The 17597-nt window shown below is 46.5% G+C and overlaps 1 protein-coding gene across 1 annotated transcript in view; it reads right to left on the bottom strand.

Moving 5' to 3' along the window:
- Positions 1-17597, bottom strand: part of XYLT1 (xylosyltransferase I) — a 274833-nt gene that overhangs the window by 65195 nt on the left and 192041 nt on the right. Inside the window, exons 5-6 of the mRNA XM_015412172.1 lie at positions 3107-3279; positions 196-411 (exon numbers count right to left, since the gene is read on the bottom strand). Coding sequence (XP_015267658.1) covers positions 196-411; positions 3107-3279 — 389 coding nt within the window. The remainder of the gene's footprint in view (positions 1-195; positions 412-3106; positions 3280-17597) is intronic.

The raw sequence follows: 17597 nt of genomic DNA, 5'->3' as shown, positions 1-17597 counted from the left end.
TGGACCAGCTCCCGCTGTCCTCTGAAGTATGCTACAGCAAACACTGCAAACACTGCAACTGGATTGTCTTATCCACAAAGGGAAATCCAGCTGCAAACAACTGCTGTAACTCACTAATAGCGCAATGTCCAATGATGTGGGGATGCAGTTGAGATGGACCCTTGAGCCAATGGAAACAGAAACCCTTCAAAAAGGCTGATCACTATACCTGATTGGGTAGTCAGCTGCACTGAGATTGATGAAGAAATCCCACGGCCAGTCCTTCATTTCCATTAAATCGCGCATGCTTTGCAGGTAGGTGGACAGAAGGCTTGCTCCTCCCCAAATAGTTGCCATGCGCCAAGAGGTGATTCTCACGTTTGGGTACTGGCTGGCAAACTGGAGAACTTGTCGGTACAAGTAATTGGATCGCTTTGTGGAAGAAAAGAAAAGACAGATTCAAGAGTCGATGAAGGACTTCGCAGTCACATTTCCACTAACACGCGGGCTCAAAAACCCTGCATGTGCACATGGAACTGCAAGACACAACAAGCAGAGAAATGCTTGGTGGATAGAACTGGCCACCGCTCAGCATTTGCAGACATTAAAATAAAATGATAGGCTTTGCTTGGGTGGAGCTCCAGTTAGATGAATTTATTAAGTCCCTTTTTTGCCTCAAGGCGGAAGGCTCTGCCTGTGCATCAGCTGCCCTGTGAGCACTCCGGAGTCTCTAGGTCAGGACAGCTGGTGCTTTGGGCAAATAGCACAGCATTCATGGATTCCTTTGGAAAAGCCACCAAGCTCCACGTGTGTCCTGAAGCTCCATGCACACAGCAGATACGTTAGGGAACATCTCCCCTCACATCCATGCCACCTCACCCCCATCACACAGTAAGTAATCTTCCTATGTGTCTCCTCCATTGTAAGCTAAACTGGAGGTCCCAAGACATGGGGCATTTGCAAGGATCATGGGGCATTTGCAAGGAAATCATTAGGAGAGTTTCTCCAAGGCAGGCTCTTAACACAGACTGTGGTCTAGCTAACAGCTTTCACTTCCTGTTCAACCTGGAATGTTATGCAGCTAGGACAGCAGAGAGTTTAGAATATCCTGGACACGAGGGACAACCGTCTTACACCTACAGACGAAAACATCCCTCTGTTTCCTAGGGAGCAATCATAATACCCTCTTCCTAGTTATAAAATCAACTACTGATGGTGTTTATGGAATACTGGAACTAATCAATGAACAGGAAATGTATCTGTGATAATATGGCCAGTGATGTAATCAATGTTTAATCAGGGCTATTTTTGGGCAGGAACGCACAGGAACGGAGTTCCGGCTGGCTCCCGAGTTGGCCACGCCCAGCAGGAACTCATTAGCATAATAGGCCACACCCAACAGCAGAAACTCATTAGGATTGGCTACATTCGAGCTGTGTGGCCTAACATGCAAAGGAGTTCCTGCTACAAAAAAGGGCCCTGGGTTTTGACAACAAACAAGGTAAACAGAATAACAAGCAAAAGGTGGGTGTGGCTGGATGACCACACTTCTGGTAACATGGGGGTGTGGCCTAATGTGCTAATGAGCTGTGCTGTCAGGGGTGTGGCCCAATATGCTAATGAGTTCCTGCTGGGCTTTTTCTACAAAAAGAGCCCTGTAAGACAGAGGCATGTTACTTTTTATGAAGAGATCTAAGGGAGGGGACCGAAAGGTGGGATAGAAGTCGTAAAATAAATAGTTTCAGGAAGGCTGCCATATTTGGTCTGCAGTAGGATAGCTAGATTTGAGTCCAGTAGTGCCTTAGAGAGCAGCAAGATTTTTTTTTTTGGGGGGGGGGAGCTTCTGAGAGTCAAAGTTCCCTTCGTCAGATATTAGATAAATAAACAGCTATATTCAGTTTCACCAGTTTACACTGTACAGACTGTAATTGTTTTAGAAAGAATGGGGCCAGGTCTTGTGAGCTGGCCTAGAAAATGTATCACCTAATAGGTTACATGGCAGGTACATTATGGCCTAACTGAAGTTTGTAAGCAAGAGGCAAACTGCAGTTTGTTACAGCAGCCGATCTGGACACTGCAACAAACCACTGCTGATTGAAGCCCTCCTAGTTTGCAATTTCAGCACTGCTACATCTTCTGCATCTCCTACTCCCTGACCCTTAATGAGATATGCCAGGGACTGAACCTGTGTCCTTCTGCATGCTGAAAAGATTATCTACCACTGAGCCACAGGCCATTCTTTACGAATGCAGTCACACCCTTTCATCTCTTCTGGAGACAGCGATGCCATTTTAAGCTCCTATATCAATCAGACTCTCTACATGGCTTACTGGTTACCACAACATACAACAGAAAGGCATGGACAGATACAACAGTCACATTAACCGGACAGACGAAGGCAGTCAAATCAAGAGGTGGAAAGAGTCAATGCAAACATATATACAGTCACACACGGACACATAAAGTTGCCTTCCACCGAGTGAGACTCTTGATCTAGCAAGGCTGGTACTGTCTGACGGGCAGCTGCTTTTCACATCACCTCCTACCTGATCCTTTTAACTGGTAATGACAGGGCTTGAACCCAGGGGCTTCCTGCACGCCAGGCTAATGCTCCACCACTGAACTAAGACCCTCCGTATTAGGCCTTGTACTCTATTGGAAAAGTCTGTTCACCCCAGCAATGCTGACCCAGAAGCATCTCCTTGAGCATCTGCTACCTGAAGTTCTTTTGCTGGGGACTGAATCTGGGGACGTCTCAATTGAAAGCATAACCTCTACGACTGAGCTAAGGACCTCCCACAGCAGGAGATGTCTGAATGCACAAAACTGCCTCATATGGAGTCGGAACCCTGGGCTACCAAAGGTCAAGGCAGCTCTCCAGGTAGAGGTCTTCCACATGGAGATGCTGGGGGTTGGACGTGGGACCTTCTGCGTGCAAAGCAGGGGCTCTGCCACTGAGCCACAGCTCAACCCAAGGCAGAAGCCATTTGACATATGGGAAAAAAACCACAACAAGCAACACCATCACAAGGGATGCAGCAAAGACCAAAGAGGGAGAGAGGAAGCGGCAAGGATGAGAAGACAGACAGATGCCGAGACAGGCAATTTATAACCGATGATATATTACCTTGTCGACATGAATGTAATAAAAATGGTCTTTATGGTAAATAGCCTTAAACATGCGCTGCAGCTGCCGAGAAGCTCTGCCATGAACAACCAAGACAAAAGCAATTCTGACAGGGTTGGCCGCCAGGTACTCTATGGAGTCCTCGTCCCACTGAACATTGTTGTTGGCTTTTCCTGTTTGGAAACAAAACACAGTCAAGGCATCTCAGGAGTGCTTATGGACACAGTGCGGGAGGGGGGGGTTTCCCTCACATGTCCAGTTCAGTGTTCCCTCTAAGCTGAGTTAGTGTGAGCTAGGTAAAGGTAAAGGTTCCCTTGCTCGAAAGCCAGTCGAATCCGACTCTAGGGCTGCGGTGCTCATCTCCGTTTCAAAGCCGAAGAGACAGCGCTGTCCAAAGACGTTTCCGTGGTCATGTGGCCGGCATGACTAAACACCAAGGCGCACGGAACGCTGTTCCCTTCCCACTGAAGTGGTACCTATTTATCTACTTGCTATTTCTTGCTTTCGAACTGCTAAGTTGGCAGGAGCTAGAGACGGGAGCTCACTCCGTCTTGCGGCACCTGGGTCTCGAACTGCTGAACTACCGACCTTCCACAGCCTGCAGTTCAGCGTCTTAACCACTTGAGCCACCACAGCCAGCTCACAGTTTTTTAGCCTCCCGCTCACAGATTTTTGTCTTCGCTCAGGAAGGAAGCCTCCGGAGCAAACTAATTTATGCGGCGGCCAAATCGCCCGCTCACAACTTTAATGCCAGTCGCTCACAAAGCGGAATTTTCGCTCACAAGACTCCACAGCTTAGAGGGAACATTGGCTCCAGTTACACCCCCTCCCCCCAGTTAAACAGCTGTCAACAAGAGACAAAGGCTGCTGCTGGAAGACAGGAGGGCAGGCTCCTCTGGAGAACCTGCCGGGCTCCTCAGCCTGAGATCCAGCTTGAAATGGCTTGAGTAAGCAGCCCTCGCGTGCACTGGTTCGTTTGTACCCCTAGCCCAAGCCCCATTCAAAGGTGTGCGTGAGCCCATCAACTGGGCCGCTACAATTAGAGAAAGGACCAGAAGAAGAAAACCCATAGAAGGTATTTAACAACCCCCCCCCCCGCAAGGTGAGAGAGGAGTCAATGTAGTGGAGACCAGTGCTTCAGTTATGATGGAGAATATGGGGGGCAGGAAGTTTTATAGGACTTGTTCCTTGCAAGGAGGACACGTTAGGCAAGGCTGAAAACAGACTGCGTTTCTCTTTCCTCCCGTTCTTTTCCCCTTCGACTGCTCACAGCCTTATGGGAAAATGCTCCTGCAATCTGCCATTGACCGTTCAAAACTAGCTACATCGTGTTACCCTGAGGATGCTGAAGTGACACGATTATGATGCATGACACGGCATATTAGCATCGATGTGTGGGAATTTACATGTTACGTGCATTAACGCCAAGATGCATTCACCCCCACACACAACCGAGAGATTTAATTTCTACAGACCTGCAGTGGAAGACAGAGGTGCAAAAGTGGTAAATCTAGCAACCTGTGCTAACAAAATTTCAACAAGACGTACTCCAAATGCAGAAATAATACCCCAAATCTGAATATGAAATTAATCACTATCTGTTTTATTGTTTATGCTCTGAAAGATTCCAACTTCAATGGAAAAGTTGCCTTGAAGATTTAAAGACTTCTTGTTTCCTCTCCAGGCCAGGAGTCTCCTACTCTCACCCTGAGGGGGGGGGGGTCACTTTCCTTTGTGTACCCAACCAAGCCCAGCCACCTGCCTGCCTGCGGCTTTCCCTAGCTATGGTAGGAGAAAGAAGTAGTTCCCTACTAAGGCACTGCTCATACCCTAGCAACAAATTAGATCTGTGCTAGAAGTTCTGCAGGACATTCCTTTTAAGGGCTCACTCCCCCTTTCTCTGTAACAGAGATTACAGGCTGTGGCACCACAAACAAACTTCCGCCAGCAGTGGTGATCTTTCCTTTCCCTGTATTCCCTTAGAAGCTCATTGATTCATAAATCTTGTGCAGCAGAAAATACTTATTTTTGGATGCAAGGGCTGCAGTGATGATCTAGAATCAGGCATCACCAAGGCCTAGCTTAAGGTGTCAAACTCGGGGCCTCGTTTGCCATGGGGTGTTGTGCTCTGTCTTCATTTTCCTGTAACCATTCTGTATCTGGGCTATCAGGGGGCCAGTTGGTGAGTGTGTGGGGGTGTGTGGGAACCTGCTTCGCTTAGCACTGCATAACTGTTTTCTTAAGGGGCCTCCCGTATGGGAAGAATGCGAATGTCCTTGAACGCCTGTCTCTTCCAGCTGGCCTTTGTAGATGATGAAACTGTTAGGTTTGCAGGTGGGTGTGGGGGAAGGAGTGCGAACTAGTTTAGCCGGGATGCGTGAATGGATTGCTTGGACAGGTCACTGGGGAGGTGTTGTTTGAATCACGTATAATACCAGGACTGGCGTCAGCTTAGTCAGTTCTGACACAGATGGTCTCTACTTGACACAACTACATATCTCAATAAACAAATCACTAAAAGAAGAGCGTTGTTGGGAGTGAGTCTGGGCAAGAGTCTGACATAAGGTGATCTGCAAAACCTACCCACGCTGTTTTTATAAGGTAAGAATAACATGAATTTGCTGGCTTCTGATCAAACGGAGCACAGCTAAGGAGGCTTTTCGTGCTGATTGTTGTTTTTAATCATTGTTTTAAAATGTTGCTTTTAATTATTTAACTTACATGTTATTGTTGTCACGATTTTTGGTGTGGCCTTGTAACCCACCCTGAGCCTGTTTGCGGGGAGGGCAGGACAGAAACTGAATTCATTAAATAAACAAATGTGTTTTCAAATGCATTCTTTTTCTTTCCTGCTTTCTTGTTTAAACTTGAACTCTTAAGTCAAACTGAAGAAATTTGATCCTCAAATAAAATCTTTTCCCAGCATCAGGACAACTACAGCAGTTTGAGACATGAGCTCTCCACGCGGAGAAGAGGAGGGAGACTATGGTATATTGAGTGGCACAATAAACATACTGAACAGCTGGGCATCTTCTGAATGGACGGCTGCAGAATTGGAAGTTACTTGCTAATGATTCGTCAGAAAAAAAGTGTCAACCAGTCTGGAAGCAATAAGTCTTTATTTACAGTCTCTGCTTTTTCAGTTCATCGTCCTCCATTCCCTGTTCCCAAGGGTAACATACCGAGGAAAACAAGAATGACAGAACTTAACGTTCCCAAATTACAGGAAGAAGAAACATCCATGTCCCACTTGGGCTTTCTGAGTATCTTGGAAATTAAAAATTTAGTTGCAAATGATTATGTTTTAATTGTAAACTGCCTTGGGAGCCATTATAGCTGGGCCTGCAAGACGGAGCTCTTCCGCCAGGCTTTCGAATAGGAGCCGCCGCCGCTACCACTTCCACCAACGAGGACCATTTCTACAGCACCGCCGGAGGTTAAGTGGCTAATAATTTCAGGGGGCCACAGTAACCTCCCCTTGAATGGATAGGGTTGTGCAATACTGGAGTGAGGGTTGTCTAGTCACGCGGGATCCTTGGGTTCCCAGGTATAAATTGTTTTAAATTGTGTTTTATTGTATTTTATTGCACTTTTGTGCCCTATGGTTGTAAGCCGCCCTGAGCCCGTACGCGGGGAGGGCGGGGTATAAATGGAAATAAATAAATAAATAAATAAATAAAATCAGCCCACAACTACAGCTAATAGTAGTGATTAATAATAGCAGTAGTTGTAGTAATAATAGCAAGAGCAATAACAACAATAATACCAGTGCGTGGTGCATCTGAGCTGTACTGTCCCACAGCCCTTTTCAGGTGTTTGGTGGGAAGAATGAGGGAGGAAGCAGAACAGTGATGACAAGCTCCGCCCTGACCAATGAGCAGCCAATGGAACACACCGTATACAGCTGATGGGTGTACAACATCTATGCTTCTCCCCAGACAAATGGAGCCAAGAAAGCAAGCTTCAGAACGCTTGCGCTGGCCTCTCAGACAACCCAAGCTGTAAAGAGTAGTGACTGTGTTACCAATCTGACCTTAAAAAGGTAAAGGTTCCCTTGCTCGAAAGCCAGTCGAGTCCGACTCTAGGGTTGCGGTGCTCATCTCCGTTTCAAAGCCGAAGAGCCAGCGCTGTCCGAAGACGTTTCCGTGGTCACGTGGCCGGCATGACTCAACACCAAGGCGCACGGAACCCTGTTACCTTCCCACCGAAGTGGTCCCTATTTATCTACTTGCTATTTCTTGCTTTCGCACTGCTAGGTTGGCAGGAGCTGGAACTAGAGACGGGAGCTCACTCCGTCATGCGGCACACTCGGGTCTCGAACTGCTGAACTACCGACCTTCCACAGCCTGCAGTTCAGCGTCTTAACCCCTTGAGCCACCGCAGCTCCTAATCTGACCTTAGACAGGTCTAAAAAGAGCAAGACAGAGCCACTGTAGTGGTCTCTGGGCTGGTGGGGAGGCAGCAGAAGGCAATTCTCTCGCATTCTGCTTCCCGGCACTTCTCCCACAGGGAAATGAGAGGTCAACCCAGACTCTCCTCTCGCCGGGGAGCCCTCTGCTGCAAGGCTGTGGATCTCAGCCAGTGCCCAGCCATGCCAACCTTATGCCAGCCTCAGCACAGAAAGTAGACATCCGAATGCATCCCAAGAAGCAAAAGCCTGTTACTCTCCCAGCAGCCCACGCTGCTCAGCACGCCTTGGTAAATACATGCCGTATGCTCCGGCTTGCTTACACGGCTCTACTGTGTGCATTGGCACACCTCGATAAATGGCTCGAGGGCATTAGGAGAGTGACACCGCTGTGCAAATCTACAGGCTGTTTGCTCAGATTGTGCAAATAAATGGAATATAAAACACATTGTGACAGCTGCATTCCTGAAAGCCACACACAACGGGACTAAAATTTTTGCAACCCTTTGTCATTTTTAATGACATTTATTCGCACAATTAGCATAATTGATCTCAACAACACAACGCGTGGGACAAAGAGCCCACTCCGCTTGAGCAAGGATTGCAGAAAAGGGCTACCCCCATTATCACATCCTCCCACTCCCACTGAATCAGCTTCTGGGTTGAATCTTTCCAAACGATGTGATATTTTTGCCTTTGGTAGAGTCACAGATGCTCGCATGCAATTTCACTAGATGTGGCGTTGTTGTTGTTGTATTTAAAGCCTCAGGGTCTTTAAATGCTGTGGTGTGTCTCCACCCCCACCCCCCCGCTTTTTATTTTGACACGTGGCCCTAGCCTCCTCCATAGTCTTGGCTAGAAGACAGAGAGTAATCAAAGCAGTGTTTTGTTTTAAATTACATTCTTTCCTTGGGGCTTTTGTTTTGCGAGACTTTTAAGTTCACACATCCGCTATAAATTTTAACCAGTACTTATCACCTCCCACTGTTTACACTAGCTGAACAGAATATAGGATAACTCTCTACACAATAAGGGCTTCAAAATATCAGTTTTGCACATCCCAGGTCCGGTGCAAACACAAAACGTGTCTTCCCGACATGGAAGCAACACTCAGACCCGCAGAAACATAAGCATGAGTAGGGTTGCCAAGTGGCACTTACCTCCTCCGCGGGAGACTCCCGGGCGGCTCCTGGTGCGTGCGCGCCCGCGCAAAGCGCGCGCACACACGCCGCATGCACGTCACTAGGAAGTGACGTTATGACGCCGGGCATGCTGGGGGCGGGGCCACGACCATACAAGGGAAAACCATAGAGTTTCACGCCACCGCCCCCAGCGTGCCCGTCATCATAGCATCACTTCCTGGTGACGCGCACACCGGGGCGGGGTTTCCCCCGGGACCCGATTCCCCGGCGTCGGGGAACGGGCCTCTGGGGCGGGGATTTCCCCGCCCCCCGGGGCGACTTGGCAGCTCTAAGCATGAGCCAGATTCAGATCCCATCTGCAAAGGTTACCATGATGGTTGTGTCTAGAAAAATCTGTACAGTGAAGACCACACCTCCTGCCAAACTCTGTTCCACAACTATGTTTGTATGTCGGAGAGAACATGATACAACAACACTGAAACGGAAGCTAAGCAGGTCTCCATCTTGACTTAGATGGTGCCAAGGGGAGCGCCACGGTATGCCACCTTCAGCCTCTTGATGGAAACAGGGCAGGTTAGAAACGCAACAAATGACACAGCAGGCACATCCGTGGGGGGAAACGTCACATAATCATCAGAAGCTGCCCCCACATCAAGACAGAGCCAGGTGGGTAGCCGTGTTGGTCTGAAGCAGCAGAACAGCGTTCGAGTCCAGTGGTACCTTTGTTGGTCTTAAAGGTGCTACTGGGCTCAAACTTTGTTCAGCTTTATATCGTCAGAGAACTGCTCTATCGGTCTGCTCCATCGGACACCAGTTCTTCAGGAAGGTTCTTGAGCAGAGATGTGTCCCAACTCAACTTCCTAAGAATCTTTTAATTGGAGATGCCTGGGATTGAACCTGGGACCTTTGCACACAAAGTAGGTGCTTGATCCACCTAGCTATGTCTCAAAGTTTCAAAGTGGGGAGTGGTGGCACAGAGTAGATAAAATGGGTACCACTCCTTAGAGAGGGTGGGCACACTTAAACCCCACCCCCGGTGGGGGGAGGTGTTAGCCGGCGAAATGGAATGCCCAGCTCGTAAGCTTGGAAAGATCTCCTCGGCATCAAGAAGCCTGCAATGGGCCAATCCGGCCAGGCGGTGGCAGTGCGGCGCTGCGACTTGAAGCAGTCCTGGAAAAAGCTGACATCATCAAGCCAAGCCGAGTGAATGCCGTCTGGAACACGTCTAAGCCTACTGCTGAACAAAATCCCTGTAGGCTGCAAACGTATGCGACTTAAAAGATTTATATGTTGTCCTCCTTTACCCCTATGAATCATTGTTAGTCCCATGTGAATATGTGTAACTGTAAATCGCTCAGAGCCAGCAGCTCTGCAGGATTGAGCGATTAATACATTGAAAGATATTATTATTATTATTATTATTAATAATAATAATAATAATAATAATAATAATAATAATAATAATAATAATAAATGTGGGGGAAACATCCTCCATAAATCACTGAGCATAAAATGGGCCAAGCACAGCCCAGCATGTCATACGGCTCAGCTGCATACAGTGGAGTTCTGCTCAAGCCAAGTCCACTGGCTGCCTTTCAATTACAGGGCAGGCTTTATGCCTTTAATGAGATTATGATCACATAGTAGGTACATACTCATTAGCAACTGTAACCACCAGCAAACTGATGAAAACCACTCAGGGGTCCAGTTAAAACAGCCCCACCAAAAACCTCCCACAAACATCTCAGTGGCCTAAGCACCTTAGCCAAATGCACACCGGAAAAGAAATGTTTTACTAACCTTATCACAATCCTTCAAAGTAAATCTGGAAGAAAGGGAGCTGCTGATGAGATCCAGTAGCTTGCCAAAACTACCTAGACTAAAGAGCTGCTGCAGGGTATGAACTACGTTACATTCCTAAGCTTTATTTCAACAGAAGCTCCCACCCCTGCAACATCTGAACTCCAATCATCCCACTTCACAGAAGACGGTGTAAGGTCACCTCCCCGCTTGAGAAGAGACAGATGGAACATAATGACAGGGTCTCAGCATTCCACAATTAAGGATACATTTGTCCATCAATCTCCAATTTTGACATATTTATTTCCTTCACTATCTTTTCCCTGAAATGAAACCCAACCAAATAGTAACCATATAAACTAAGCTTGTTATTCCTGTTTGGTCCTTGGATTGTTAAACATCTTCATTATGCTGTATGCTAATTTACGGCTCACCCTCTATATGTATGGACTGGTAATTTCCATTTCATTCTATCTGAAAAACTGTGTGTGCACACAAAAGCTTATACCTTGAATAAAACTTCGTTGGTCTTAAAGGTGCCGCCGGACTCCAACTTTGATTTGAAGTCCAAGTAAATCATGAGCCCAAATCAATACCATGTGAGTGAGAAGAAACAGGACCAGAAGTGAATGAACATTAAAAGTTTTTCCATACTGAGTGGCGGCAGATTGTACCCGAGTTCTTCCATATAGAGTGGAAATCTCCTGCCCGGATGCTACCAGTACAAACATTTGGAATCCACTTTCACTTATTGGAAAAATTAGTATGAGGAGGAAAATGACAAGAAAACAGAAAAGCATGAGAGCCTCGCAGAACAATTCCTTGCATTATGTTATGTAAAGGTGTCAATGACTGTGAAAAGAAAGTCTTCTAGTTCCTACCACCATGTGGTCGTTTTTGGCAGAATCTTCAGGAGGACTCACTCTGAAAAATAATTGACTATAAAATTTAATCAGTTGATAAAATTGATGAAAAACTCCCAATAAGCTGAAAGGGTGCCCCAAGCAGCACATTTTTAAAAAACGAAAAACGATTAGTTATGAGGATGGCAATTTAGAGAGGCATTCCCTACCTGAAAGAAAGAGTGCAATGCATCTTCTTTTAGATAGTTTCAATCTGAAGACGTTCAAGTAAAGCTTTTCCTGTAATGATATCTACAGCGTTGTATTGCAGTCCATTTTTGTAGACTTGAATATCAGAGGTTGGGGACCACCGGAATCTTATTTTGGCCTCGTTGAGTTTGGTAGTGATAGGTTTCAGGTTTTTTCGTTTCTCCAGCACCTCCGGTGATAAGTCAAGCAAAACAATAATGTTGCTGTCTCGAAATTTTAAAGATCTTCTGGTTCTTGCCTCTTTTAAGATCTTGTCTCGGGTCTTCTGGTACAAGAATTGAACCAAAATATCCCTTGGTCTACCTTTTCTAGCCGCCGCTAATGGTCCCAGTCTGTGTGCTCTTGTAAGCACTGGTGCAGCGCCATCGTCTAGTTCCAAAATATTCGCTAACCAAGCAGCAATAAAAGAGGATAGGTCTTTATTTTCTTCTGCCCCCTCTTCAAATCCACGGAATTTCAAGTTTAATTGCCTCCATTTGTTTTCAAGAATGGCAATTCTATTTAGGGAAGTTTGCTCCGTTACTTGAAAAGTTCTTACTTCGCCTTGTAAATTAAGCGCCATTTCAGTTGCTGTTTCCGCCGTTTTCTTAGCGTCTTTCACTTCCTTAACCAAATCGGCCAAGGAGGCTTGTACAGGCTGGAGCAATTATTTTACAAGTGATGCCATATCTTTGAGGAGACTTTCTCTCAGTTCATTATTTTGTTCTCTTAAATCTTCTCTAGTTAAGGGAGTTTCCTCTGGTATCGGAGAATTTGGAGTTAAACTGTCTGCGTTTTTTGTCGGCGCCATATTGTGGCTTTGTATGAAGGACGAGGCCGCAGCTTTGGAGGGTTCAGTAGGTAAGGAAAAGTTTTTTACAGTATGATTACCTTTACTGCTTGATTCGGCTTTGCTTCCTACGTTCTTCTTGATGCTTTTTCTCGGCATGTAGACTTGAATAAGAGAGTTATTGACGTTATAGGAGGAGAAGGAACGGGAGCCTTTCCACTATGCGTCCGCCATGCGCCGCTTGGCTCCGCCCCCCCCGCAATGCATCTTCTAAAATAAAGCCTGCATGTGTTCATCATATAAAAACGAAGGCTGCTTTTAAAAGTTTTTTTTTCCTAATGTGCAAAATTATACAGATGCTATCTTCAGAAAAACTGCAGAAGACAAGCATCTCAAGAGAGGCATCCCCCTCTCATGCACAGGAAGGAATACCTCTTTTAAAAAGAGGACTATTATGACACATGCAGGTGTTGCCCACAAACCAAGATAATACGATTTTTGTTCTGGAACTATTTTTGTTGCTTATATGCAGATGATCGATTGATCACTCGCCAAAACTCATTAAGAGCCCTTTAATTAGGTGACAAGCATGGCTTTTGGGTGGCGGGACACCACCTGAGATACATGATAAGGCTACATCCAGAGCTCAGTGTGGGCCACTGCTCAACGTGAAAAGACCCAGAACCTGTCCACAAACAGCCCTGAAGCAACAAGGCAACAACAAAACAAAAGAGGAGGAGCTGAGTGTATGTTTGGGTTTAGTATATTTGGTTTTATTGACCCCCAAAACATACGGTTTGATACCAATGTAAGCATCCCACAAGAATGCGAAAAAAGATCTGACATCTTGCAAAATGGCAGCTACAGAAAAAAATGTCTGTCTCTACAACCCTTAGTGTATGGCTGATGGCACTGCTCCTCAGCATATATCGCCACCAATCAGAAGGCAAAGCCCGGGTCCCGCCCACACCACAACTGCTGCGACAACCTGGTCTTTTGCATATGGAAGCTGATTGGACTTCACTCCATTCCACACCTCAAACTCCCCCCCCCGCAAGGCAGTTGGAATGTCAGTTGCATATGGAATCTGCTGTATTCTGGTGGTGTGCAGGTCCCAGATTCATGTTTTAAAAGCAGACTGACACTGTTTGCCCAAAGCCAGAGCACTCTCCCAGAGCCTCTTTCTAGATCCCGTTGTATTTATTTCCACAACGGGCCTTATTTCTAGTCCCACAAGAATGCGAAAAAAGATCTGACATCTTGCAAAATGGCAGCTACAGAAAAAAAAGTCTGTCTCTACAAGTGATATAACACTGCATTTGGTTTTATTGACCTCGAAAACACATCTTTTGATACCAGGATGAACATCCTACATGAATTTTAAATATCGATATTCGCCATCATGGAAAATGATAACTACAGGAACAATGGCCTGAAATTGGAATGTCTACCTGAGGAAATGTTAAAACAGTGGTGCCCAGAAACATGCACAAACAATAAAATTATCTGTACATTTTTTTTGTGGGGGTGTATTGTGGATCCAGGACCATTACTCCCACTCTTGACAAGATTCTGGAAGTGGTGCCCAGTCACTTTCAGGCCTATGAAGCTGGGCAAGAGAAGAGATTTGAATTTCAGGGGCGGTTTGTGTTGAATCTGAGTGGTGTGAGTGTAGATGTGAGAGGAGTTTTTGCGCAGGGCCCGGGGGGGGGGGGTTTCACAGGCCTGCCTTCTTGTTGACGGGGCCCTGCTTCACGGTCTTCCAGAAGTATGTGGTTCTAAAGAGAACTGACCTGGAAGGACCTTTCGCCTGATCCAGCAAGGAAATTTTTATGCTGCCTTCTTTATGCTGCAGGAGGTTAAAATATGCCATCTGTCATATCATTTTTGTATATCACCACGAGCCTCTTTCTTCTCCAGTTCAATTGTCTATTTTATGGCACGTTAATGTCCATGTTAACTCCACTTATATACAACTGACACAAAAACTGATCTGATTTTAATGCTAACAATGTCATTAGTGTGGTCTTGATGGGGGCAGGGCAATGAGACCCCATGTCAGAAACTGGAATTGCTACACTGAACCCATGGGTTTTGCATAGGCTTCCCAAGTCCCCCCGGGGGGTGGGGAAACCCCTGCTCCAGAGGCCCGTTCCCCGCCGGCGGCGGATCGGGCCCCGGGGGGAACCCCACCCTGACGTGCGCGTCACCCGGAAGTTAGGATGCCGGGCATGGGGCCACAGTCATCTGAGGGAAAGCTCTATGGTTTTCCCTCGGATGGTCATGGCCCCGCCCCCAGTGTGCCCGGTGTCCTAACGTCACTTCCGCACTAGTCGCCGGATGGGAGTCCCCCACCACGCCGATTTTTCAACTTGGCAACCTAGTTTTGCAAGATCTGGTAACACCCTGTGGAGCCTCCTTCCTCCATCACCTTGACTCAAAATGGGCTGTGCAAAACGACTCTTATTCTCAAGTACACGGAATTAGATCAGGATGCCAGACACCTGTGCTCTCCTGAATACGCCATCCCCTGGTGATGATCACCTGCACATGAGCAAGTAGCATTGTTTCTCAAACCTGGAAGCTTCTTGCAAAGGAACAGTCCATGCATATATATTTTTTTTAAAAAAAACATACCTATCTTTGAAAATTTATAGGCACAAGCAATTACCAAGATCATTTTCATGTTTTACAAATCACTGGCTAATAACCGGGAAGCTGCTCTGCGACACGAACCAGCGAAAAACAGAGATGCTGAATCTAATTTACTATGATAACTATCTTGCCAGGCCAATAATCTTAATAGCAAACTTGCTTTTTTGACATTTCTAATTATGAAGATGCTATCGTTCCTCGGAGACAAATCACAATTATTTCCTTGCTTTGGTGAAGCATGGGAGCCTGGCATGTTTTTTGCCCCGCTCGCCTTATTGACTCACAGGCATAAACAAATAACACTTTAAAGTAACAGTACATTCATTAATGCAGAATTAGAATGATTTCCCCATTAAAAATACCTATCACACCACTTAACAGCTAATTAGTTCATCACAATCAACACTGTCACAGTGAATACAAAGTGGGTTTACAAGGATCCTGTTTATTTTGTCTAAGAGGTGCCCTTAGTCAGCCTCCTAGGGAGGATTAGTTGCCCATCCTCCTAGGGAGGATTAGTTGCCCATCCTCCTAGGGAGGATTAGTTGCCCATCCTCCTAGGGAGGATTAGTTGCCCATCCTCCTAGGGAGGATTAGTTGCCCATCCTCCTAGGGAGGATTAGTTGCCCATCCTCCTAGGGAGGATTAGTTGCCCATCCTCCTAGGGAGGATTAGTTGCCCATCCTCCTAGGGAGGATTAGTTGCCCATCCTCCTAGGGAGGATTAGTTGCCCATCCTTCAGCAGCTACAAGAGGACCCTTCCCAGGGTGCTAGCACCCCACCCCATTTGATTATTTTAACACTTAAGGTCCAGTTTCCTGTCTTACAACAGTGGAGGAAAGCTGGTATGTAGTCTACTGCAAAGACTAAGGAGACTAGGACTAGAGAGGCCTGGGTTCAAATCCTCCTTGCCACGAGACCAGTCACCATCTTCTAATCAAGCCTACCTCACAGGGTTGTTTTGACAATGACAGGGAGGAGAGGACAACCAGGTACACTGCCCCAAGGGGAGACCTGGATTCAGATTCCCATTCAGCCTTGAGGCCAGCCATCTCACAGGGTTGTTGTGGTGATGATAAATTGGATATGAACAAAAACAATGAGTTACAGACTGGGAAATCCTTCAGACCAACCTCACCCATGCCTCAAAATCATTGTGGCATTTGGCAAAACATTCTCTCTTTCAGCCTCAGCCCTCGGCTGGGAAGAATAATCCTGACCTACATTACAAGGTGGTTGTAACTGGCTCATGATTTTGTTTTGTTCTTTAAATGAGGGCTTCAGCCAGGACAGTTAGCAGAAAGAGGGCAACCTGCATGTTTTTAAACCTGGGGCCAATGGTCTGTCCAGCTTAGTATAGTCTACTCTGATTGGCTTTGCAGGGTTTCAGGCAGAGAAAGGCCTTTCACACTCAACACCTGAGATCCTTTAACTGGAGACACTGGGAATCAAACCAGCCCCTTTCTATACAGAAATCATGTGCCCCCTTGCACCTCCTTTCCTTAAAAAAAGGGCTGCCTCCCCATAGCCCGCACAATCACTTCTGATGCCCCCTGTGCAGAAAGAACAAACTGCACCAACCTTACCCAAAAGGAAGTTCCGGCATCCTGATTCAAATCTGCTTCCCAAAATCTGCTTCCCACTCCTTTGATCTCCCTAATCCATTTGAAGGCTCAAAACCTTCAAAGCAGCAGCAACTGTGAGCAGTTAACCATGGGAAAGCATCAAAGTCAATATAAATTAACTGAGAAGGTAACAATATTGATGTGTATAACAAAACCCCGGTAGGTGCTGCTGGAGGAGTGTGTGTGTGTTGATTTTTCAAGGCAAGAGGCCCAAATTAGAGTCTGAGAATAATCTTCATTGATTCCATTCTCTCACTTTGCTCTGTTTCGGGAGTATTAATAGCCTGGGTGATTGATGACACGGGCTTCCCCCTCTCTCTTCTCCCCTGGCCCATGAAACCCACTGGGTGAGGATTCTTTGCAGAGAGCGTAGCGGGCAGAAGATCCAAAGGAAAACATGGGAAACGGGAGCCACGTGTGACACAGCTGCCCGGCAGCCACAGGGGATCCTGCCTTTGCATGGAATCAGGTTTTCCTGGATTCACGAAAACTCCTTGAATCAAAACAAGAGCTAAACAGGTGTGGAATTCTGTAGCTCCTGACCCATAAACCAACCAGGGCTGTGATTTATTTAAGATGTTTCTATCCAACACATGAAAAAAAAATACTAAAGGGGGATTACAGCAATTTAAAAAAAAACCCACACGATCAAGATTGCACATCCTCTGGTGGAAGGCACCCTCTTTGGTGATAGACCATCTGGGTAATGGAAGAGTGACTTTGAGACACTATGGGTGCATTCAGACAGGGCATTTACAACGGTATAGGGGCCAGTTGGAATCGGTGTACTTACCGGCGTTCACATGGCGAACATCTGCCTTCCGTCCCTAACCGTTGCAAAGAGCTTTAAACCGTTGTATTCTGCCACTAGGTCCCCAAGTGGTGGTATCCTGAGTGCAACGGTTGTAATCGCTTTAAACCCCCTCCCCCTGTCTGATCGCTCTCCACCGTTGTAGAGTCACTTCCGTTCGGAAGCCCGA

Source organism: Gekko japonicus, unplaced genomic scaffold, assembly GCF_001447785.1.
Source record: "Gekko japonicus isolate JY-2015 unplaced genomic scaffold, Gekko_japonicus_V1.1 scaffold2238, whole genome shotgun sequence".
NCBI lineage: Eukaryota > Metazoa > Chordata > Lepidosauria > Squamata > Gekkonidae > Gekko > Gekko japonicus.
The sequence above is the reverse complement of the archived record's forward strand: the minus strand, read 5'-3'. Positions and strand labels throughout refer to the sequence as shown.